The sequence below is a fragment of the Micropterus salmoides genome, unplaced genomic scaffold (genome assembly GCF_014851395.1).
Source record: "Micropterus salmoides isolate LMB-PRFRI ecotype aquatic unplaced genomic scaffold, ASM1485139v1 Ms_hic_scaffold_16, whole genome shotgun sequence".
In the NCBI taxonomy this organism is placed as follows: Eukaryota; Metazoa; Chordata; class Actinopteri; order Centrarchiformes; family Centrarchidae; genus Micropterus; species Micropterus salmoides.
Genome location: NW_024040707.1, coordinates 23,400,311 through 23,426,677, shown reverse-complemented (window position 1 = coordinate 23,426,677; position 26,367 = coordinate 23,400,311). Strand labels below are relative to the sequence as shown.

Sequence of the window (26,367 nt, the reverse complement as noted above, 5' to 3'; positions counted from 1 at the left end):
TCTCTGTAATGGCAAGCAAAGGTTTCTGTACCAAATATTAAGTTCTGCTTTTCTGATGTATCAAATACTTATGCCATGCAATAAAATGCTAATTAATTATTTAAAAATCATACAATGTGATTTTCTGGATTTTTGTTTTAGATTCCGTCACAGTTGAAGTGTACTTATGATAAAAATTACAGACCTCTACATGCTTTGTAAGCAGGAAAAACCTGCAAAATCAGCAGTGCATCAAATACTTGTTCTCCCCACTGTAGGTACCACTCGTATCACTTACCACTCAGATTCTGATCCACACACTGCAGCATAGGATTTGCATGCCTGATGTCCTGTCTGCGGAAGCGGCGTTTGCTGTTGGGCACGTATCGTGCGCACAGTGATCCATCCCATGCGCAGTAAGGGTCTCTGGCCAGGCAGCACTCAGCACAGGCTTTCCCATAAGTCTCACAGCGATGCAGCTTCACCTGCGCCACACCTGCTGGAGAGCCCACATACAGGGCTTGCTGTAGGAAGTGATGACAGGAGAAACAATTAAGCATGGTATGATGAAGATAATAGTTGGTTTAAGTTAGTAAATTATATGGTACAACAGTACTTTCAAATGTAGTCTATTTATCTAAATATAAATGTAAGTAAGTATTCAATAGTAAACTATATACACTTGTACAGAAAAATTTAGACTGAGTAGAGTCCAGTGGTCCAGCAAAAGCAGAAGTTGTTGTCTTCTATAGATGACCCTGGGTACTGCAATGGATTTTCTTACAACTCATGAGAGGCAATGTCGCTACTGCTACCTATTGGTGTAGCTAATAAACTGCTCTCACATTTACAGATCCCTGTTTACAGATCTCTGTGGTACAGAGTGGACAAAATTCCACAAATGCGTAAAAAGGAAGTTACAAATGTAACATGACCCACAAATTGACAGAAAGCAATCTGTAAATGTGCAAATACGGTTTTGTGTGTAGAAGTCACTCTGTATTTTATTTACACATCACAAATGTAAAAATACATATCTGTAGATAGTGAAATATTTGCGCATCATAGTACACATTTGTGGATTGTTTTCTGTGGGTTACAAATATTAAAGTCCAATAAAATAAAATACAGTGTATCAACTTACCCGTTTCACAGATATGTCCAGTGATGTAATTGGAGTTGGCACCTGCAATTAATAAAAAAATTGATCTCAGGAATTTCACAATGTGTTCACAATGCTAAAAAAAAAACGATTGAGGATAAACCAGAGAGAAACATAGAAAGAATTATTGACACTCATGATGGAGTAAAACTTACTTTAAAGACTTGTAGCTCTTCCAGTGTGACTTCTTCTGTTTCCAGGCTGTTTCCACTGTGCAGGGCAATGACCTTCAATACTGTACCAACATCTGACAGACAAGCAAACACAAACTGTAAGTGACAAGGGGACAGGACAATAACAGAATTTCTATATCCTATCCCAAATACTTCTTTGCTCCTACGATCCAATTTTTCCACAGGGCTCAATAAAATGTCATCCTGAAGACCACAAGCACAATTACCTTTTTACCATAAGCAAGTCTGGATTTAAAATCAAATTTGAAAATGTAGACAATCACACACACCTGTGCCGATGAACATGACGTCATACGGCCCGTCCTCTGCCTCCACCCGGTCCACCACTATTTGTTTCAGTTTGTAAGGAATGTTTGCCTTCACAAGTACGGGTTGGCGCAGGGCGGGATACACCGGCCGCCACATTAACGGGTGATTGCGGGCAAACTGCAGCACCGAATCAGGGAAGTCCTTTGTGCTGCCAAACTCTCTGCCTGGTTGGTTGGTGATTTTACTTGGGCACTGGAGAGACAGAGGCAAGGAACAAGAAAGAACAAAGATAAAACAATGATTGAAAACAATGAAGCCATTTTCCACCATGACTCTACATTCCCACCATTTTCCACTACTGGGGGTATGCTTTCCAAAATAATTGTGGCCTAATTATGGTTTTACAGTCTTCTCAAAGAACCTTCATTAGCAGTTTTATTGTGCCTGAAAACTTCAGATGAAAGGTCACAACCACCAGCACTGATAAAGTTAAATGCTTGCAAACAGCTCTATAGAAGCAGTTTGCTGTTAGTTAAAAATCTTCCCATCTGTGACTGTAGTAATGAGAAAATTAATGTGCTGGTACTTGGCTGAGATACTGTATAACTGAAATAATTAAGAGGGTTGAACACTGACCAAGTAAAGGCATTTACATTCAAGTTCAGATCAGAAATTCTTTCCAAAGAATCCAAATCCTTTGTCACGCAACTCTTTTACACTTTTACGCAACTATGGGTAAATAAATGTCTCTGCTGGTGGCATCATGAGATATGTCTTGTTTGTCGGTTCCTCCACTGAAAGCAGATTTACCCTCTTCAGAAAACTGCTGCTTCATTCATTGTTCTCGTTAACTCTGGGATCTTCTTCCTGTCACAATTAAAGGATGATTTAACCTTAAGTTTTCTCAAATCGTTAAATGACTACAGCAATGGAGAGAGAAGGCTGGACTTCACAAGAGTTGAATCTAGTCGTACTTATACAAAGGACACAATATACAATATAACCTGAGATCCTGCGGGGGGGGGGGGAATTGAGTCTCTTAAGAAGACAACTTGACAGAGCAGTTGGTATTTGTGTAAATCTCCTCGCCTGATATTTCTATTCCAGCATGTACTTCCATATGGTAGAAATATTTTTACTCGTGCTTATCACAACAGTAACTGAGCCACACAATAGCCCTGTAATGGGCTGGATTCAATTTCAGAGGGGAGATCTGAACTGTGTAGGAACGTCAGACTCCAAATGCACTATTGATGTACAATAGTACATTCCTCTCAGTGTGGTTTACTAAATGGAATTCATTGAAGATGATGTGGAATGTGTAAGAAAATCCATGTTCACTTTCCCAACCAAAAAAATGTAATTTGTTCACAGTATGATTATTTATAATAAGTAGCACATACAGTATGTTCATGTATAATTCAAAATGGGGTCCAAGCATGCCTTTCCAGTAATGTTTCCCAATCTGAAGGTAGGCTGTATTTATTACTATTACACAGAGAAACAAACCAACATAATGCCTTTCCTTTTGGAACTGAAGGGAGTATTTTTTTCACAATTTATTTACACACTTGTACAGGTCCCAATTCACATTCTCGATATGTCAGTCTGTTTTAAACTGTTCACTGAACTACTCCTCATCTGTTTGCAATGCACTTAAAACCTGAACTGGAGTAGCTCCAAAATATATTGTCAACTCAAACTTTGCTGCCGCACGTCGACTGCTTTTAATCTCCAGAGCCGAAGGAGAATTAATGAGAGAGGGGTGAGCATATTTGGCATCTATTCACATCCATTATTACTATGTATGTGAGTGTGTTTGCATGAATGTGTGTTAAGCACAATATGCATTGTGTAGGCTAACACAATGTTGTACCGCAAATGTATCCATTATAACAAACAGACCCAGCAGAGGAGAATGAAATTAGCTGAGGTTCAAATCCTGAGAAACGCCTTTCCTCATTTCCATTTCAGCCTCTCTGGTTGTAGTTTAACTCATTTGCAATCCAACAAGAAGATGCTGAAGATCCTCAAATATAGGTTATATGTCAAACACAAACACAAATAATCAGTTTTTGGTAACACTTTATGATATAGCCTGTGATTGACGGTGTAATTTCATTGTATTGCTTAAATATAGGTACAGTGAGTGAGTGAGGGCCATTTTAGAGTAAAGGAAAAATAACTTCTATGTAATTTTGTAAATACTGTGTACCAATGGGGAACTGCAATGTAACTTTCATGAAGCTGCAGAAAACAGACCATATGTCAAATCTGTGAGGAGGAGATCTGACACTTTTTCAGACCCTCGTCTTTTGTTGATGATGTCAAACTATCAATCCAGATATCCTTTATGATGACAAAAAGTCCACAGTCTTACCTGCATGTATTTTTTTATAAATACAGATGTAACAACCAACATCAACAAACTGGCATATAAGTTAGCAGAATCCTCTGTTTGAATTAAAAACACTACTCACATCTGTAATATCGTATCTCAAACCAAAGTAAGCGGGTGAAAATCCCTGAACAGATCTGGGTCTGAAAAGATGAGTTCACCGAATCAGGTGAATAAAGAACAGCTAAAGAATAATTAAATTCAATATCTCATCACTTTATTATAAAAGTTGGCACTTGAAAGTATGACACTTTGAATCCAGTCTAAACTGTCAGTGCAGGCAGAAAAATATGCAGATTTTCTCAGTGACAGCATGATTAAAGTATAGCATTGATTAAAACTGGCCAAGAGATTTTCATGTCAGAAATCAATCCATGAGAAACACCCAGGTACATTAAAGGCTGTATATCTCATCAAGGAAAAGCTCAAAATTTAAATATCAAACATGATGATATGATCGAAACAGAATGACAAGGTCCAGGTAGAGTTACAACTAAAGCTCTGGAAAATCTGCAATAAAGAGAAAATCCCATCCTCCCTCTGTTACAAGGTGAGGTCAGACACAAATCCAAAACAATCCAAGATAAATGTCTAGGGAGTATAAATCCACCTAATTTCTTTTAAATGAACATTGTATTTTCTATTACTGGGGAAGTTTTGGCAGGTGATTATGAGATATGATGGATATTAACCTGTATAAAGCTTAAATCTGTTACAATGAAAAATCCAGGAAAATAAAAAGGACACCCAGGTAGGATAGCAATTTGAATATATTAATGAAGATTTCAAGGGGAGAAAACTTGCCCCTATCTTCTCAATATCTCTCCTTCTCCTCTTGCCATCTCCGCCTCTCCATCAGCCTACAATGAGTCATCATCTTTTTCCCTGTTTCCTCTCTTCCTCTATTTCCTCCTTCCCTCTCTCTCTTATACTATGAGTTTCGGGGCCAAAACATTCCTGTTAATCAGAGAGTCAGCGGAGTGAAACCACAGAGGTGTCTGTTCTGTTTTCACGTTATTCATATTCCTTCTGCCTCCATACGCTCTCTTTCACTCTAGTAATGAGGTGGAATCTACACACGTGTGTTTGTGTGTATAATAAGTCTGAATTACAGTGATGTGGTTGGGGGAACATGACAGGGCTCCACTGAGAGTCAAGATGTTAACCAGAAGGCTCTGTACTGTATACAGTCACCACAGCTGCACTTCCAGATACGTATAGTAGTTTACTGATATGGAAACCTTCTATGCCTCACTTATAATGTTTTTGCCACCTTTGTATTTGCAATTTCATATTCAATTTTCTCTTTCTGTTTTAGTATACACAGTAGGCCTAAGCAACCTCTTCTCCCTCAGAACTACATTTGTACTAGGACTGCCCCCTAATAGTTGACTACACCGTTAGTCGGTGATAAGAGTCTTAGTCGACAAACTTTTCATTAGTTGGGTAGTCGCAGAAAAAAAAACCCCTAAAACCTCAAACTCCATTTGGGAGCTGCACCTTGTCAATGAAAGTATCAGCAGATTGTTGCAACATGGATCTTTCCTCTTCTAACACAAAAGTCACTGACTGGTGCGCACTGCTCTGCTGCTAACTCTAGCTGCCCTTAGCTAGTTAGCGGCCCTGTTAGCTGACTCTGCCCTGACTCAGCTCGGAGTACCAGGGGAGTCTTGGTGTTTATTTACATCACTAGCATAGGAGCTTTGGACCCAGAAGAGGAAGTGGTTTTCAGGCCCTGGGTGAGGGAACCAGCGGGGGAATGCTGCTGGGGAGCTGCACCATAATGAGCACCAAAACCGGAGCTGGGCGAGGGAGCAATGGAACGGGTCTCAGCAGACTCCCAGTAAACATGGACCAGGAGCAAACACACTAGTGGAGGCCTGTTTCATGGAATTACAGTATCGAGTTAATTTGTAAGTAACATTATTCATTCCAGTGTTTTGAACAACGAGACCTGTGTGATGTTATACTGTTAACAAAATGTTCATTCCCCTTGCTTGTTTTCTGACTCATTCATAATCATTACATTTATTCATTTAGCTGACGCTTTTATCCAAAGCGACTTACAATTGCCAAGTAGGTCAGATGTTGCACGCCTCTGGAGCAACTAGGGGTTACGTGTCTTGCTCAGGGACGCAGTGGTGGATGTGTCACAGTGGGGAATTGAACCCCTCTCTCACACCAAAGGTGTCTTACCACTGCTCCATCACCACCCCAGTGACCACTTGTCATTAACAGGCATCTTGCTTCGTGCCCCTTGTAAAATGTAAATTCTAGGCTCATTATCACGGTTTGTAGTTCTCTGTAATGTAGCACACTGTTAATACTGTTACATATAACAATCTTTCTTAGCCCTGGAACTCAAACCATTTTCTTATGCCCAAAATATATTATATATATATATAGATTATACTGAAATGACCATGCTAAGTTGCAGAACTAAATTATCTCAAGTACACTGCTGTAATGTAAAATGTAATGCTGGAATACCACATTGCACATTTAATGAAAACTGTTTTAGAGAGGTGTTGATTCAACTGTATGATAATTCTGGGGCTGCAGTTTGTGGTGCTGTTCAGTTATCCAACAAAACAGCATTGTATTGTATTTTAAATAGCATTTAACATTGAAATTACTGCATTAACCACTGTCTTAGTCAGTTAGAGATATAACTCCTCTAGCGTTTGATATGTTTTTCAACTTTGATATTTATTTCAAGTACAGAGCCCTTGGCCAAATCTGACACATTTACATGATGCAAATTAATATTTGTTGTCCCTGATGAATGACTGATGAATGAATATTGTGGTCTATCACATTATGGTAAAAGTACAGTTAAGGTTGGACATCTAAAATATTTGAGTTAGGGCTAGCGGTGATATGCTTGAACAATCACTCACCACGCCTGGTCTTGGATAAGGGACCCTGCCTTCGTAGGCCCCCCACTGGTAGTCAGGGCCCTCTTTATGAGCGAAGGGACCATTAAAGGCTTCTCTGATGTCAGCCATACGGTAAACACACACAGCAAAACCCTGGAACACATTACTGTGAAGGAGAAAGGGGAAATTTACAGTTGAACACAAGAATTATGACATTGTAAGAAATTGTTCAAAATTAAGGCAACTTGGATTTGTGATGGTTTTAAAGTAAACAGTATTATTAAATGAAAGGCAAGTGAGGTCATAAGGTTTTAACAACATCACTTTGAGTAACTTAATACCCAGCGAAAACCTTTTTTTAACTGGTTGAGTGTGTCTACAGGTGCACTCAACAGTAATGCCACCGTATATTGTCACCCTGGACAACGCAACCTCACGACCTCCTCACCTTGATGCATCGTGGCAGAAAGGTGAGGAGATAAACCACTGGATGTCAGCAAACACACTATTTTTAGCTGCCGTTATGTTGCACTTTAATTATGTGAGAGTGGAGAAGCCTCTAATGTGACATTTGACCAAATAGAACATTACAACTTTCCAAATCGCAAATATTGAATTACTTTAGGCTAGAAGCTCTAGCATTGAAGATGGCACATGTAAACCTTCAAGTTGTAGGAAGCCTTTTGACATACACTGCCTTTGAATCAAGGAAAATCACAAATGAATAATTAAATTATTAGAGGAACTGCAAGGTAGATAGGTTTAAGGTAGAGTAAGGTAGAGTAGTTTATGTATAGATACACTAAACACTTATGAAGTTTTATGGTTATTCACCTGATGGTGCTGAAGATCCCAAAGACATCTGGGTTCCTCTCATCCTTGGTCCTCAGCAGGAAAACATCCTCTGTTTTGTATAAAAAGACAAAGCCATTTGTTTGTTACTTACAATGCAGTATAATGTGTGAATGCGTGCTAACCTGTACTGATCAAAACCAAAGTCACATTGGCAAAACTCTTCACACAGTCAGTGAAACAGAAGTGCATGTAGACCAAACTGTGAATCATTTTTCATTGCTTTCACACAAAATGCATTCAATGACCACTTTCTCCAAAATCCATGAACTCTTTTCCCATTACAACATCAACACCTGCAAAACACTGTTTATCTGCAGCACATTTTTCAAATGCTAACACACTGTTCAAAACTGTTCAAAACACGTCCAAAACAAAATGTTTGCAAATTTCCTGCATATTTTGATATATATAGAAAATCTTTGCAGAACATTTACATACATTTTTAGAAAAATATGTGCAATGTTTTGAATGTGGTTTTACTGTAAAACTGCAAGCTGAGTGTAAAGCAGGAAATGTGCTTATATTTTAGCAGAATTGGTTCAAGGGGATGGTGCATCAATTACAGACTGTGGTCATTGGGTCTCACGTACCAGTGTTAACTATGTAAACAACTGAAAAAAGTGTATTGCAGCACTGAAATGTCAGGAACTTCTTTTTTTCACAAGTAAATTACTGAATGCATTTCTGATTCTTGTAACACATACTATAGTACAGTCAATAAAGTGAAAATATGTTACAGGTTTCTTCCATTTTTTTCTCAGTCGCATTGGTACATTTGCAAAACTATTTGTATTGGTAAACTATGGCTAAACTTTTGATGACAAAGATTGAAAATGCACAAGGCTGTACTTTTTCTGTATGGCATAGATCAATTTCAACAGTACAGAGTTACAGTAAATATTGTGTGGTGTCCGAACAATAATTCTGCGATGATGTGTTGAGAAGAAATCCGCTTGACACTCTTCTTGATCATAAAAGTTTATTACATCAAGGAGTTCAGCATCAATTACAAGCTCTGCAGCAGCTTGGAGAGTGACCCAGCCCGATGGCCACTCTGTCTCTCTGTACATCAAACATCGCTTATATAGGGTGTGTGTAGGTATATGTTAGATACCATAGAAGGGTTCAGTACTATTCTGAGGTAAAAAAACAAGGGTTAGAAGTCAAATTCTATAGATGGTTCCAGTCCCTACATGACCATCAATCACTGCTCTCCCCTTAGGTCACTGACCCTCTGTCCAGCTGCTACAGTGCTATTTTAAACTGTTATGCGTCAAATGCACATATATTATACACTACAATTGCAAGAGATTGGACAGGATTCACAGTTACACTTTACTGTATGCACTGTAATTTGTTGACATCATGTCACTGTGATGCAGAAAATGAAAAAACAAGACTATTTTACAGCACTGCATAGCACAACGGAAACAATTACAAAATAAGAGATGGAAACATGAAAACACCCCCTCAGGTTGATGTTCCTGTCTATTGGGCCACAGATTCTTATTCACAGCACAACAGATCAGAACTTCATCAGTTTACTGTAGGGTACGTTTACAAAACAAGTCTAATAGACATATGTAAGAAAATGCAGATTATGACGTGTTCAACCATTTTGCATGTAGTGACTTACAATGAACTTATGTCTAGATGTTTTGGGGGGTAAGACTTCTCAACAAAAAACCAGTATACTGTAATATATTGTGATTAACAGGACATACAGTAAGTATTTGATAATGTAGGAAACAGCAGACAAATACATAATAATTTGTATAAATGTGTCAAAGCATGTGCAATTTGCAATATCTCAAAAGACTGAGAAATTGCTTTTACATATGATGTGCACAAGCGACTAGATGATGTGGAGGTAGAACAAGTAGAATTTCAATTCTGATCTGAGAAATGTATCAAACTGACTGAAAACAATTGTATTCTATAATGAAATACTGATTTATATGAAAATATCAGTCACATTTCAAGGATAAAAGTTCAACAAATGTAAGTAATGCTTCCTGTTGTTAGTGTTTTGTAGGTCAGTGAGTTATGAGTGACAATGTATGCTTTCTGAGTGGGTATTGTTGCCAGTATTTTGGCTGAACAAGTTTATTTTGAGGCTTATATGAAGTGTTTTGGTGGTTTGAGTGACTTTTGGAGGTAAATTTAACTGTTTGGCCAGGATGCATGTGACTGTGTGAAGAGTTTTGAAAATGTGGCTTCAGTTTTGACCATTGCATCTTAGCAACTGAAAAAAACTGTAAATATGACAATTGTGTGCAGATAGTGTGTGTGCAAAAGCATCAAAATGTTTTTGTGTATCTCACCCAGTTGGTTGAAGTGTGTGTCAATGCCATGAGGTCCCGGCACAGAGCAGACCAGTCTGGCTTTGATGAAGGTGCTCCATTTGTTTACCAGCACTCTCTGGCCTCCTACATCATTCTGGCAAAAAAGACAGAAGTACAAGAAGATGAAGATGGACCCTACATTTGGGGGACTGTGTGTACAAAAATGGCTACATAATTTGGACACATAATTTGAATATTTTGTGAGCACAGTCCCTCGTCTTTTGCAAGAATAAATGTGTTGGGACTCATAACACAGATACCAAGGGAGTGTGTGCATGTGTGTGTGTGTCCTTCGCTGTCCCTTATTCATCAAATCTGAGGTAATCATGTTCTGTGTGTGTGTATGTGTGTGTGTGTGTGTGTGTGTGCGTTGAGGATCAGTGGTGATAATTGGCTTCTTGGCAAGAAGCACCACAGGGGAAGTGATGACAACAATTCAGAGTCGCCTGAGGGAGAAAAAGAGGGCTGAAGAGGAAATACTATAATACGTGTATGTAGAGAGAGAAAGAGACAGATGGAGAGAAAGAAGAGAAGCAGAGATGGAGACGAGGATGACAAAGAAAGTTATAATTTGAAGGTTTAGGTGGGATTATTGTCTGAGAAGTTCGTACAAACTTTTCCGGCACAGTCGACAGTCTCTAAGGAAATGCTGCAGCTGTGTATTGTGTGAGTATTGTGAGTGTAGGTATTTGTGTATTTCTGTATATTGTGTGAGAGTTTGAAAGTGAGAGTGTGCAGAGCAGATGGGGATCACAATCGGGCAATTTGACTGCTGTGTGTGTGTGTGTGTGTGTGTGTGTGTGTGTGTTTGGAAGGAGAAAGGATTCGTGTGATTCTGTATATCAAGATGCCTTCACAGTCCTTTGGGTAAATTTAAATATTTGTTTGCTGTAAAAGACATTTGTCTTTTCCATAAGAGGGTTTTTAAACCGTCAAAATAGGAGGATAAATCGAAACCATTACCTCCTGGCCTGGGAAGTTAATCCTGAAAGTGATCATGTAGAAAACAGCCCCTAAATCAAATTACTCTTTGTACCTCATTTTTTCTCTGTTTGGGTTCTCATATAACATTTTTTCCAGTGGGAGTGTGAATCTACACATCAGACTGAAAAGCCTGGCAGATACTCAAAATTTGAGACCCATAACGGATCCTCCAGAAATCAAGATAACCAAAAAACGACTCCCAGACTCTCCAAACTCCACAACCTCAAATAGCCCCTGCAGATGTCTCATTCCCTGGATACTTGTATGACCATATGCAAGTGAACTGACAACCCACCTGACCATCTGGCTTCACTTATCCTCACCTGCCAACAGATGATCTCTAAATCTTTCTGTGTGTTTCTGTATCTAACGTCTTTGGATGACCCTAAGTAAGTGGGATATCATTTCTAGACAGACAACTTGTGAGTTGTTGAGTTTTTCATTGTCATTGTTCAATGCTTTGAGCACAGCTAACAAAATTAACTTCTACTAGAATGGAGGGAGAGCACAAGACTTAGTCACATACATCTCAAACATCGGCAAGCAAAAGTTCTTAAAGGTTCAGTGTGTAAGAATTAGTGGCATCTAGCGGTGAGGCTGCGAAGTGCAACCAACTGTCCAGTCTTTCACTGCCCCCTGCACTTTCAAAGAGTGTAGGACAGCTACGGTGGCCCGATACTGAGAATATAGTTATGGATCTTATATTGCATTTCTGTCAATAGATCCACAGAAATATTACACACTGAACCTTTACATAACTGCTATGCGAGGTTGTTGAGTTGCCTCCTGTAACCCTATTTACAGTATCTTCATGTCCTGTATCACAAAATAAATGTCTACACATAAACAGTTTCTTAAGTATCTCACCGCACACACTCGTCCGACACGTGTGTGTATGGCCCCCTCCCTGTCCCCTGCCTCTGTGGCCTTCTCAGTGAAGAAGAAATACACTTTATCGTTGTCTCTGTCGCTGTTGTCTGGGATGAGGTGGGCAGCGATGAACTTAGGGTCTGCAGAGGAAGATGCAAGGCACGGAGAGATGTGGATGTAAGTATGAAAGAAAATTTTGCTTGTGATAGAATGTTATAATAATGATAAAACACTCCAAGGTGTCCTGATATGGAAAATAATATTGTTTACTTTACATTGTTTATTTTTCTATTGAATGCAAAAAGTTCTAAAAACAGTGACACATTACCATGGAGAAGCTTCTGGTCAGTCTCTGTCCTCATGGTGGAGCGACCTCCCATATTCCTGAAGATCACAGAGTCTCTACCCAGGAAATCTGCCGTCAGTCCTGTATACAACTCCCCACCTACAGAGAGGCAGGGACAGAGATGGTGGGTGAGGGAAAAAGTTTAAAAGGGAAGTAAGAATGGAAAATAATGGATAAGTACAACAGGAAAACCAGTGGATAGAGAGGATGAAAAAAGTGGAAGGGATTGGAGGAAAAGGTTGTACAGTAAGAATGTAAATTGACAGCAGTAATAAAGACAAAGACATTAGGGAAAATGCAAAAGGAAAAGGAAAAAGTTTGGTACATGACAAAAATAAGGAAATCATTGGTGACAGAAACAAATGAGCTTCAGGCAAATGAGGAAGGGAAGGGAATAGGAAATTGAACAATCCAATAAAGAACACACTGGGAAAGTAATCTTAAACCAAAACTCAAAAACACTTCATACATTACATCCTCCACTGAGACTAAGACCATAGTTGCGGACTCACTTTAAATTTCAACAACTCCAAAAATGGATTTTCCTGAAAATGAAATCTTTCCTGTGACACCTCCAGTACATGAACCTTGAAAAAAACCCGTTAACAGTCTGTCATAAGACAAGACAGCAACCTTAGTTTGCTTAGAAAATGAAGACTTATAAAAGACAGTTTTTTCAGAACAATCCACTATAGGTTTTGAAGATGCAACTGTTTTAAATTTTCCCCAGCATAGTGACCAATGCAGTAATAGCATCTGGTCACATGGGTGTAAAGTAATTATTCTTATCTTATTTGTCCATTGCAACACATCCTTTAACATAAAGACAGATGCAAACACACATACAGTCAAATCAAACTCATGTTAGCACACGCAAACATAAACAGACACAGACACATATAGATACAGTAATTGGTGATGACAGGACCTGTAGAGCTTTATGGATTTTGGGGGGCAATCCTGAAATTGAGGAGAGGATTAATATCTAAAAAACAGGACTTTCATCATATTTTACTGTTTCACTCTTGACATCCCTGTCTCTATTTCTTTATTTTATCATCATGTGCTGTACTATGTTGGTCAAACTATTTGTTTCTTACTTTAAAGATTATTTACAAGAGACAAATCAGAAAAACTGAATATGGTAGTTAGTCAGACTCTGAAGTTAATAAATTAATGGAACACATGTGAGGCTGTGTGTATATAAGTAGTTTAATACGTAACAGGAGCTTAAACTCACACTGTCTGGTTATCTTACACAACCCTGCTGACCGTGAGGAGCAATGTTGAAAGTGACATTTCAACTGTTGTAGGTGAACAACCCAAATTACTATCCTCTCCTAGCATGTACAATTCCAAATCTCTGTCACTCATTTTACAGTTACCTTCTGCAGGCCTACCTCAACAGTTTTGTGCGTATTGATCTGTGTCCACTGTATATCTCTGCTGAGGTCCAAACTAATGAGTATTTGGCTCTAATTTAACATTCTTCTGCCAAATATGATGTATTGTGGGATAAATTCTAATGCTGAAAGCACCCAGATGCACAGAGAGGAAGGTGGGATAGAGGGTTGCATATACACACATACACATACATACTTCCACGCTCAGTGGCTTCCAGGATTGTCTGTCACTGGTATAAATCAGTGTAATTTCACAAACTAGATACCTAATGACAGTCAGAGAGAAACGCCCAGAACTATTTAATCTAGTCAGCACAACTCGTGTGTGTGTGTGTGTGTGTGTGTGTGCAAGTGTATAGGTGTCAGAGGCAAAGAAGCTTTCCCTGATGGCTGTTCTTGGGGTTAATATCATTTTAAAACATAGCAGAGATCTGTGCAGAGAGGTGAAATGTGTAGAAACAGACAGATCTGTCTTCAGCATTTTAAATGTTAGATATGGCAGATAAAGAAAACCAAGCTACAAAATGTCCATTATCAATTTTACAAATTTGTCGCAGCAGGTCAACTTGTGAAACTGATATTCTGTTAGTATATTAAAGACTTTATACAATACACACTTTTTTGGATCGGATATCTTCAGTGGGTTATAGCGAGGGCATTTTTGTAACCATTCGGCTGGTTTTTCAATAAAACTTTAAAGACGTAAGCCACATTATGTGGTGAAACTGGTTACCTATAGCATTTTAGTCCATAAAAAACTTGAGAAATTGTTAAATACAGACAACATGGGACATACCACTGAAGGTGCTAGCGAAGGGGAGGCTGGGATCATGTGGAACCTTTCCTCGTCCGTTCTCCACATTCGTAGGGTCCATTGTGAACACATGCTAGGGGAGGAGAAGACACATGAACAGTTATTTATTCTCCAGAAACATCTGATATATGAACTTGCTTCATGGGCTTCTGATTATGGACTTTAAAATGAATAACTGTATTATAATCTCTTCGTCAATCCTTCCATCAGGAATTCTTTTTCACCTTCTACTTTAGAAACAAGGTTAGCCAATTGGAGCACATTCGATTTACTCACTTTTAAGTTCAATAGATATGGCCGCATAGTGGACCAACCCAGACCTTTAATAAGGGGTTAATTTCACAAACCAAAAGGGCATTCTTCTGCTTTTCTGTCCCATTGTGCACTCAAAGAAGTGGGACAAGAGCTAGTTTTCAGTTTAAGCCTATGTTTCAGATTTATTTGTCCTTCCACTGAACTCTGAGTCTGTCTGAGAACTAAGACAGTGTCTGAGAAACAAGGAAATGCAGGATCAGTGCAGTTGCCAGAGTTGAGACAAGTTTCCCACCCAGCTCCCACTGCAGATCAACCCTTACAGCTGAACTGTATATTGAGGACTCAACAGGGTAACAAAGAAAAAGAAAGCACACAACACTGTTATCAAATAAAAACTACACTTAAAATAAAACAGAAAATAGTTTTTTTTACAGTTCATATGGGAACAGGGTCCAAGAACATTAAGGTCATAAAACTCACTCAACCCTGACCAAGAAAATATATAAAGTCATAATCCATGACATCTACATTTTTTTGTCTATTTTTTCTAGGCTGTGCCCTTTGTACACGTGTTAACATGTAATGTAGACACACAAACAAATTAATATATAAAAATTAACATGTGAAAGGTTTCCACTCTGTCTCACTCTGATGTGGTAGACAGAACTAATACCCTAGTCATGAAAACTTTTTTCATTTGCTTGAGAATCAACAAGACTGTTTGGAAAAACAGAAGAACTGCGTTGTTAGCGTGATCAATCAAGGAGGGAAAAGAGGCAAATTTTATGGGTCTCCATTTTACATCAAACTGCATCAAAGTCTTTTTTCTGACTCCAACAGTGAAGGAAGCCATTAAAATAACTGAATAGTTCTTTCTTCGTCATTCACTGGTTAGTCAAGTTCACCTGACGAACACTGGCCACATCCTTGGATTGTGTGATTTGTCAGGTCAAAACAGGGTCACTGTGGACAGCAGGCCTTTTGTTTTTAGCCTTTCTACTCCCACTTCAACAGCATTAGTGTACCAGGCTGTCTCTGCCAGAGCAGCCTGGGTGTGATCAATGTGTGACCAAATGTAGTTGACTTTCCAGGATAAAAAGGGAATAGAAGGGGACTGGACCTACAGTTAAACCTCCTCTTTGATTCCTTATTACTGATTTAAGTGTCCTTACAATGAACTCTGTGTGCATGAGTCTCTGTTCCTCTAATAGACAATGGAGTATTGTTACTGGGAGGGGGAGTCTTCGACTGAACGGAGATCATAGGGGAGATGATGACATTGAAGTCGGAGGGATAAAAATACTGTACAAAACACAGTGGACAATACGCACGCACATGCAGTTTTGTACGTGCACCAACACATACTCACACGTGCAATAATACGTGCTGAGTGACAGACAGCCAATTGCTACTGTCAGAAACACGCCAAAAGATTATATATACACTGGCATATCCAACAAGTCTCAGGAAATAAGGAGAGACAGTTTATTTCTTATTTGATCCATATGTTGCGTTTAGAATGTTCATAAAGAGGTCTGAATGAGTTTTACAGGTGTCAAAGTGAACACGTACAGTTTACCAGCATGCACAGTGCTTAAACACATGCTCACACTTGATCACATTTGAGATGATGAGGGACATTTAAGGAATACTCTTCTTGTCTTGCTCCACAGTCTTCCCGTCCTGTGCATCAACATGATTTAGGAAGATCATTTTCACTTGAGTCCATGCACGGTATTTATTCACTCCTTTAAAGTTGTTCCACATGTACTTCTTCCGTTCCAAAAGTGGAAATCCAAGCAGAAGATGACAGCTTTTGTGCAGACACAATTATTTATATCATAAACTTACAATAAAAAATGTCTTTGTTAGCTTGAAAATACATAATTTTGTAGATGTTTTGTTTGTTTATTTTGTCGCCCAGTGAACCTTTTCCCTCCTTCCTTCCATTTATCTACTTGCTTTCATTCTCTATCTTGAATTTCTTCTCTTATTTCCATCTGTTTTCTGCTCTCCATCTTTATTTCTGCTGAGCACTTTTAGCTCCCTCGTTAGTCATCCTTATTCTTTCAGCACCTCTTTCCTCTCCTGTTACTGAATGTCACTGCATCTCTGTATTCCCTGTCTAGGTGTGTGTGTGCATGTGTGTGTGTGTGTGTGTGTGATCTGGGTGCACTGACACACTTTTCACTGCACACTTCTGCAGTTTTGGGGGTGTCTATATGTGTGCATGTTTGTGTCTGTGTTATCTCATTATGATCCGGAGGAATGGTGCAGCTGCCTTCACAGCTGATTAGACTGTCAGAGTCACTTTGGCCAAACTCTGCCAAGACAAATACACACAAGTGCTGCAATACAGGGAGAGAGAGAGAGATCCAGGCCACTCTGTACACAGCTGTGCCAAGCAAAATACATCAGGACCCCCACTACAAAACTAGTGAGACAAGTGACCACTGACACGCATACATTTCCGTTTACATTATCCATGATATAACCTTACACCTTTCCAGAATCAAAACCTAACGCTGGCAATCTTGACCCTAAATCAACTGCCTTAAAGTGAGTCTTAAAGTGAGACTGTACATTTTAAAAGACACAATAGCACACGTTTCCTCTTACAAGTGAAAAGTTGTAATTCATAGCAATAAAACGCACTAATGCAAAGATATAAATTGCAAAGTAAAAGGACTAGAAATGGAGCAAATATTACAGAAAATGAAGAAGCAGTAAAATAGCAGGCTTCATTAATCTCCAGTGAGGAGGGCTTTGATCCAGAAGCAACATACATGGGAAAAATAAAAGGGTGATTTATAAGCAATTAATTTTTTAGTAGGCTTTCAATCTTTTAAGTCCACTTTATCCAAGCTGATGCTGTTCTCTTGGCCCTGTGGAAGAGCTTTTTCCCCCCAGTGGATTTATGTAGTGTCCCGTGTGCAGCACTTACAGTGGTTGTCATGGAAGTGTGCCATCGTGGAGAGAGGAAGTGAGTTACTCAGCAAGTTACTTTCTAAGTGCCAAAAAGCAGAACTGTGAATAAAAAGTTAAAAGGCTTTCAGTGAAAACTTGAGCATCTGAACTGCATCAGTCTACAATATGGCTCTGCTGAGGAAGTCAGTCAGAAATTTGTGTGTTGTAATGTGTTTGATATGTCCGTTGTTGTTAGGTGCATATAAATGTCTGCTTTCCTATGTGTGTGTGTGTCTGTCTGTATCAATCTGTTTCTTTCTACACATTTGTTTCTGTATATTTACATTTGAATGTGCATGTCTTTCATCATGTTTGTGTGTGTTTCTGTCTGTGTTTCTGCATATTTATGTGTTCAAGTTTGTGTCATTTGTTTTATTTGACTGTGTGTGTGTGTGTGTGTGTGTGTGGTCGGGTCCGGTGTATGTCGTCACTGTAATATGGTGGTTTATTTTCACATCTATGACACTGCTCAGGCAGCTGTGTCACTCACCATGGGGACTTTATGTGGGTGAGAAAGAAGGAGTGAGGCAGAAACACAGATTCAAGAAACAGATTATTATTATTATTATTATTATTTATAATTTTTATGTTTTAGGATTCAAGATTCATACTCGAAGAAAGAAACAGTTTTTGCCAATAAAGAATAGAGACACATTTGTTCAATAAACCTAGAGGAAATTAAATCTTATTGCAAAACAACTTCAAAATAGTTGTGGTGGTTCTGAAATGTTGTCTGCTCTCGACGACCTCTCAGAAAAATACTACAAACTAACTACTACAATGTTTTCCATCATGATTTTACGTCATCTTTTATTTTTGGATGACAGAAGTTCTGCATAAAAATTGTCTGACAGACGACAACACAACACCGAGACAGAGAGGGAAAGGTGGCGTGAGAGAGACAGAAAGAGTATGTGTATTTCTGCCCCTATCTGAGATGAAACGCCTACAGGGTCAAAGGTCATCCCACCCAGAATCCAGTCCGAGGGCTCGCTGCCTCGGTTCCCTCAAGAGGCCAGACAAACAAATGGGTGTGTGTTCTCCACCAGTTAACGATTGGTTAAATAAATGGACAGGCTTCCCGTGGTGTCGTCCAGTCAGGCAGACACTCTGACTAGCTGACACAACCTGGGGGTCAATTCATATACACCTCGACATGAAAAAGCACATACTCACACTCCCTGGAATAAATAAAACAAATGCAGCAATGTTTGTGAAGAGAGCTGCACTACCTTCACCACCATCATCACAATCATCATCTCCTGGTCTAGTCAACAACAGAAGCTTTTACACACTTTACCTCTTGGCTAAACCGAATTATTTATGATGATCATGTGTTGCTTCAAACTGTGTATGTCATTCAAGTCTTACCCTGTTGTGCCTGCAGACATTTACGAGTGAAATGCACCGCAAACCTCAAGTTAAAGCATAAATTTCTACAAATCTCTCGAATATCTAAAACTCAGTGTTGTTCTTGGCTAGCTGAATCACTGCAACGCATTCAAACAGGTGTCTTACTTTAATAGCGTGACCGTTCTGTTCTTTATAGCCCAGTACCATCCTTCGGACCTATTTTTGTATCTCCAGTTATTGTTTTTCTTGTTCTCAACCATGCAGACCAGTGTATACAGGAAAACACTTAATTCCATAAGTAAAAAAAGGAAAATTCTGCATGCACCTTCTGTACTTTATATGCACACACAAGCCACACAATCCTCCACACACACACTCTTCCCACTAAAAGACTGGCACTCTTCCACCCTCCTGTCTCATTTCCCTTCCTTAGCTCTTTGCCAACATCCAGCTTTCTTCTCTCCTCATGCCCAGTTTGACTCCCTCCTGCTGGGCCAGGCATGGCGGCACACGGGGCAACTGGAGGACCGCCGTGAAACTACGAGTTTTTCTTAATAGCTCCATTCATTGATTCTTGTCTTCCAAATGGCCAACAGTGCGAGACTCTGCCGAGAGAGTCCAACAGAGCTAAGTGGCTGTGTAGAGAGCCAGCCATTGCGGTTGAAAAGATGTATAGAGGGCCCACGTTGCGGCTGAGTAGCCTTACAGAAACAGTCTTAGCAAAGCTGCCTGCTGAGGCTTAACCTTGAACCCCGGGGATCTGAGCACAGAGCAGGGCCAGTCTGAACAGTGTTTTTCTGAAAACAACTTGGCACCAACCATATTATATATTTGTTCCATTAGCTAGGGTTTCCTCCATAGGACTGCTTAAAGGCCATCCATTGATTCTGTATCATCTCATACGTACAATACTTCATTATGTATAATGATGCAGAAGAAATGTTTGTACCTGCTTCCGTCGAGGTTCCAAGCGAGCTGAGGGAAACTAAAATGTAACATGAAAACACGACAGACTGCTGATTGGTCAGAGAGAATCGTCACTATTCACTGCATCATCACTGCTGCACCAGACAGAGGCCAGCAACAGAAAGTTTTATATTTTACAGTTTTCATATGGAATTTCATCACTAAATCCACTTCTGAGAGGTTTTGAGTGACAGTTTTACGAGAAGTGATGGCGGAACAAAAATGTGCTTGAATATTTTCGGAGTTGGCACAGGCTGCTTTCCCCGCAGCCACTGTGCGGGAGGAGCGTGTGAGGCCGGCCAGCCGTCCGCTCACAGAGCCCTCTGCTCCCGCCGTCACACAGACCGCTGCAGCAACAACGGCAGAGGAAAACACAGCTGGAAGGTTTTCAAACCGCTTATCTGTCTTTACATTCTGAGGAATGTTGAAACGTTTAACTCAAAAAAGAGAAAGCTGTGTGGATCGCTGGTGTGTGTGTCGCAACTAACATTACGTCATGGCAGTTGTGTGTCGCTATGACGACAAGCTACATACTATCTCTGGGTACTATCTGCAATGGAAAACGGAGCAGGGCCGAGTAGAGTCGAGTCTATCGATTTGCACTATGGTAGCATTTTTCAGCAAGGCAGCATAGATCGTCAGAACACCAGCAACAGTTCTCAACAGACTCTGTTTGGGCCTGGAAATTCACAATCACAACCTGTAAGTATGCTTTATTGGTTGTGAATTATATTTAAAATAAACACAGCAATGTAACTTTACAGACTGTTCAAGTGCGGAGTTGTTGTAAACGTTGGCTAACATAAAGTTATAGCTATAATGCTAATGTTACACCTGATGTGAAAGCTACTGAGCAAACGTTCAAATAGTTTGGCCAATTTTTATGTAAAATTGAGTTGAAATATGGTGATTTTTGTAGTGGCTTATGGTAAGATGTGGAACAATGATGTTGTGGACTTGAGAGTAACTTATACCATCTGCTAGGTTACGGTTGCAGTCAGAAGTGGCTTAGATTTGGATCACACTACCTTGTTTCTTACGACCCGCCCTTCTCTGCTTCTGATTGGCTAGTAGTCCTTACCTGGGAACTGCGCATGTGCAATGTGCAACAACACAGGGTGAAAAGAGGAGCTGCAGCAATGTGCAGTATGAGAAAAATATGATGTTTTTTGAAAATTAAACCAGTAAACCTGTTCTGGTACAACCCCTAAAAAAGATTGTGAACCTGAAAATGAGCAAATACCACCTCTTTAATGCCACTTTACAAGGGTGGACTGTTCATCTCACTCTTGGTGGGGACAATAAAAACATCTCCCAGCGAGGGGGTGGAAGGGTGGGGGAAAATCTCATCACTACAAAGTCTGCAGCTTATCTTCAACCCCATCTTGTTTTTCTTCTGTATTGTCTGCCTGTTCTCCTCCTTCTGTGCTCAGATCAACAGAGACACAAAGCGTCCCTATAACCATAGTAACTCTCACTCCTGCCAGCGAGAGGGAGAGACGCTGTGCTGCTGCCAGAAGAGCCCCTGACAGAGATTACTCTGAGCAGAATGCAGGGCAATAAATCAGACTACAATATAATAGACTTTTGTATATTTGTCACTTGCCCCCTGATGGTCTGAATAACTCACTAAATTTGTTCCTAGTCGCATTTTAGAAATAAAGTCAATGAGGGTGCTGAAAAAGGTAAGCAGTGGCCCAAACCACTGTGACGCAGAGTAGGGGCGAGGACATTATCTTTCAAAACTTTGGACTCGAACGAGATCTGTTTGTGCACCAAATACATTGACTAGATACTGGTGGAAAACAGTGGGTATATTGTATTTTGTGGAAATTATTTCTAGGGACAATTCAGTAGTCACTGGATATTGGTAGGGACATGTCCCTAGCATCCCTACCAAATTCTATGCCTTGCAACTTCAGCAAGAACAGTCACTACAGTGTCTGCATCAACTTGCATTTGTTCACAAATTGTCCAGTGTTACTTCTCAAGTTCTTCTGTGAGTTTTATCGTTTCCAAAGGCAGTTCATGACTGATAATGTAGAGTCATAACACAGGAAAAGTTCATGCTAATGACAAAACTCAATATATAGTCTTTTTTTTACAATTTCAAAACATTTCCTTTAGGATTTCCCCCCAGCTTACCTCTCCTCTGTGCCCCACGTTGATGAAGGCGCACATGGGCTGGAAGGCACCGGTGCCACAGGCCAGGAGGTGGGTCCGGTTGTAGGGTTGCAGGAGGCGAACAAAGTTGGCACACTCCGTCTGAAAAACACATATTCATACGCATAGATCAAAAACGTGTATCTGGGTATAGTATAATCTATGTTGGATCAAATATTTTGCTATGTCCATTTGAACACAAAGTTTACTTAAAGATTGCCAGGCTTATGGACATGCTTATGGTGTCCCTGCACTATTTTGTGAAGAAGACGTTCTCAATTTGTGTACGGATTCAATTCAATTAGATCTATGGATTTTTGGAACTCAGTTATTATTTTACATCACTGTAAAGTTCTTTTGTTAAATTGTCATGGTACAACAGCATAATTCTGTCTCAGTACAGGATGTGACCATTTGCTCCTACACACACACACACACACACACACTGTAGTGTACACACATGCCATGGAAGGGCCCTTAATAAATCAAATCACACAGTGCAAAACTAACTGTCATCCAAATACAGATAAGTTGATTTTCAAGGTATTGAAGAGAACCAAAATAATTTCTTAACAAGGCTTATTGATCCCACATGTTCGCAATGAGGGCCAAGAAAATAGCTTTATTGGATGAAATGTGATAGCCTCCGTGTCGCAACTCGGGATCTCTGGTCTTTGGATTTCAGCCAAAGTGACATGCTGATGTTGTAGAACAAGTTTCATCACATTCAGGTCAGTGGAACTTTGTCAAGATATGTAAAACATCACAAATGCCTATGTGCTAAAATGACAATGTGATGATAATGTGAAATGTGAGTTTTGAGATGTAGGTGATATGAAGACACCAACAATAACTCTGAATTTAACTTTGAGGGTTTAAAAGAAAAAAAAGACAGAAATAAACTACTACTACTGCATTAGGCAACTAATGCTCCTAAAACTGGAGGCAGATCGAAACAAAGACTGGAAAAGAAATTCAAGCAGACTGTGTTAGAACGCCAGGCGCAGACATTCAAACACACACAAGAGTGAGAACAAAAGAAGCAGTGACTGAGGAAACAAGCACCAAGACGTTTTTGTTCTACACAGAGGTCCAGAGGAAGCAGAGGGCACGAATACTTCCTTCTTCCTGTCTGTAACAGCAGCTGATAAAACGGCTGTCAGCTGGGAAGGAAGAGATCAGGCGGGTGTCATTCTCTCAAGTTAAAAAGGTCGAACTCATGTCTGCACAGCGAGCATCTGGTGTCTCTGTCCAAAATGCACATGTGGAAGGCGTGTATTCGTGTCCAAATATCGAATGAGATGAGTTATCCTGATTTCGCGTGGTAGTCTTTTTGTGTTAATACAAGTGTGTGTGTTGTTTCTGAATGAGTCTAGTAAATCTGTCATGTTGTGTTTGTGTGTGGCTTCCCTTTCAAAGTCACAGTCAGACGCTCAAACATTGTTGATCATTTCCTCAAGTGCTTTGCTGCGCGGCAGAGCTGATGTAAACCATGTCACTGCAGTACAAGAAATTGTTTACATCATCATATTGCCCTTCCCCACTGGATCATGTGTCTACCCAAACACATTGTGACCAGCAGTAAACTAAATAGAAACACATTTGTTTTAAGAATGCCTTCAATAAATCAGAATTTCCTGTTAATTGTTCAAAGGACACAAAAAGGGATCATCTGGGTATCACATATATTTCTGTTGAGGACGAGGGGACATCATAAAGGAAATTCATGTCATGTCTTTTCCCTTATTTATCCCAAATTAGCCTTGAATAGCTTACCTCATGATAAACCAGTGTAACGTTTATATTTGTCTGCTGGAATCATCTGGTGAAGGGAAAAAAGTTGATTGGCTGGACGTTATATAATGACTCTATTCATTAAAGAAGATGTACATGGTTTAGGAGAGCCTACCAAGCGGACTGAAAATGAATAGAAATCTGTTTCTCCTATGGCTCTGCTCTACTACTCAGGGAGTCGTCTTAGAGTTCCGTGTGGCCCAAAGAGTGGAATGAAATGTTGAAAAGAGGAAATATGTCTCTGGTCTCCCAGCCCGGGATTTAGGGTTTTACACATACAGTATGTGTGGTCTTACTGAGATTAAGTGGCACTAAAGGGAGTGGTGTTAAACAGAAAATGAAGTGGGTTGATTACTAAATCAGGTTCCTCTCACTGGGAGATTTCAGGGAGCAGTCTTAACATCTTGCCAGGATTGAAAATAATAAGGATTTAATCACTGCATAAATAGCCAAGGTCATGGCTGTTTGGTAGAAACAAAAGCTCACAATTGTTCATTTATCAACCCTCGATTATCAAGGGGAGGTTGGCGGACCACATGTACTCTTTCCCAGCAATACCAAGCTGCCCATTCACACAGCTCAAATTTTGAAACTGCCCACAGAAACCACATTTTTGTGCACTGGGTTCAAAAAAAGTATGTATAGCATTTTAAACTTCAAATTATTACTTATTATTGCAAATTATTACTACATTTTCTTTGAGACATATGTACCATTAACATAAACAAACATTGACATTGCCAAGCGCTCTGACAGCCTCTCCTGGCCTTTATAATTTGCAATACTAATTCCCCATCGAGAATGGTGAGATGGAGGGCTCTGTGCTTCCAAACAAAGCTAAAGATTTCAAAGTTCAATAACAGCTAAAGGTGTGAAACAACAACGGTCAAACAACAGATTCTCCCAACATATATTTCAGTCAGTTGAAAGAGACAAACTGAAGAGGCAGAGACGGTGACTCCAAAGCAAGAGAGTGTTATCTCCATGACAGCAAGAAACTTTATCATGTTTATGGAAAAATCAGGTCTTTAATTTAGAGAAATATGAGCAACAGTAACACATGCTATAAATCATTTTATTCATGGTCTGATTTGTTTATGGTAAGTGTAACACAATTTGGCAATGATTGACATTAATGTTTGAATATGGCACACATAGATGCAGTCAAGAAATTTGTTCAGAGACCAGGAAAATGTTAATCATGCTTTTTCCTCTCCAAGTTTGTCCTGGCTGAACTTTCAACCTCTTTGGCACATTATCGAATACACAATGCAAATTTTTTTATGGAACTTAAAGGGGTTTCGTCAAGATAGTGCAGAAGAATTGCTGTGAGCCATTCACAGTCAAAGTTTGTAACTAGCCAAAAGGGACTGAAAGGAAAAGATTGCATTATTATTCTATAAAAACAATTATCTAACTAACTGGCAAAGTATTATCAACTCTTACATTTTGCTTGCTCTTACATGTTTTGGGAGAACATAGCTTGTTTCACTTACTACAGAGGAACAGAGGACGTTTTGGTCAGCAGTGAGCTGCTGCTAGAATTTTACTTGATAGGAATTTGCCAGCATTGTCCATGGTGCACTTTGGTAGAGCTAACATGGAGCTGACAGCAAACAGAGTCCCAGCAGCCAAACATGTTCTGTGATGGCTGACCCGGGCAGGGAGAGGCACGTTTGGACATTGAGAGCAGTTTCCAGTATAAACAGCCAATGTTCAGTGGATGGGAGTCTGAGAAGTCTCTAATACTAACAAGATATGAGGACCAACACATTCACATACACACACAAATATCCACATGTACAAGACTCCAGTGAAAAGGACCTCATACACAAATACAATCACAGACGCACACAAACATTATAAAAGCAATTCAAAGCCAAACAGCTGGATGAACTGGCCTCTCCCAGTCTTTGGTCTCAGCAGCTGTTTGATCCTCAAAGAAGCCAGTTTTCCAAGTACTATTGATTGATTTCCAGACAGCCTTGAAAACATTCAGTCATGGCAAGAAAAAGTGCATGAGATAATTTTTCCAAAATACCGTATTCTATCAACGTCTCCTACCATGTAACCAAATATTCGTAGAAATAGAAAGAGAATAGATCGAAAACCACAGTCACCTACTCAGCTTCCTCGTTTCTGCCTAAGTCACAGATCTGTAGCACACATGTATCACTAGTCAGTCCTGTATCACACAACAGTGTAAACAGTGTATACTTTCAGACTTAAGAGATTTAAAGAAATTTGGTTGAAACATAAATGTGATTTACTAATGCACAAGTCAATATGGAGAATGGGACTGCTTAAAGTAATTCTACTGATTCTGCTTCAGTCCATTCAAGGACTCAATTATTCAAGGAATTAAAACATTCTCATGCAGAAAGTGTAGGT

The 26,367-nt window shown here is 39.6% G+C and overlaps 1 protein-coding gene across 1 annotated transcript in view; it reads right to left on the bottom strand.

Moving 5' to 3' along the window:
- Window positions 1-26,367, bottom strand: part of sema3bl (sema domain, immunoglobulin domain (Ig), short basic domain, secreted, (semaphorin) 3bl) — a 71,903-nt gene that overhangs the window by 7,672 nt on the left and 37,864 nt on the right. Inside the window, exons 4-14 of the mRNA XM_038723005.1 lie at window positions 22,165-22,284; window positions 14,461-14,551; window positions 12,244-12,360; window positions 11,913-12,055; window positions 10,041-10,155; window positions 7,696-7,765; window positions 6,883-7,027; window positions 1,605-1,836; window positions 1,297-1,388; window positions 1,124-1,165; window positions 278-503 (exon numbers count right to left, since the gene is read on the bottom strand). Coding sequence (XP_038578933.1) covers window positions 278-503; window positions 1,124-1,165; window positions 1,297-1,388; window positions 1,605-1,836; window positions 6,883-7,027; window positions 7,696-7,765; window positions 10,041-10,155; window positions 11,913-12,055; window positions 12,244-12,360; window positions 14,461-14,551; window positions 22,165-22,284 — 1,393 coding nt within the window. The remainder of the gene's footprint in view (window positions 1-277; window positions 504-1,123; window positions 1,166-1,296; window positions 1,389-1,604; window positions 1,837-6,882; window positions 7,028-7,695; window positions 7,766-10,040; window positions 10,156-11,912; window positions 12,056-12,243; window positions 12,361-14,460; window positions 14,552-22,164; window positions 22,285-26,367) is intronic.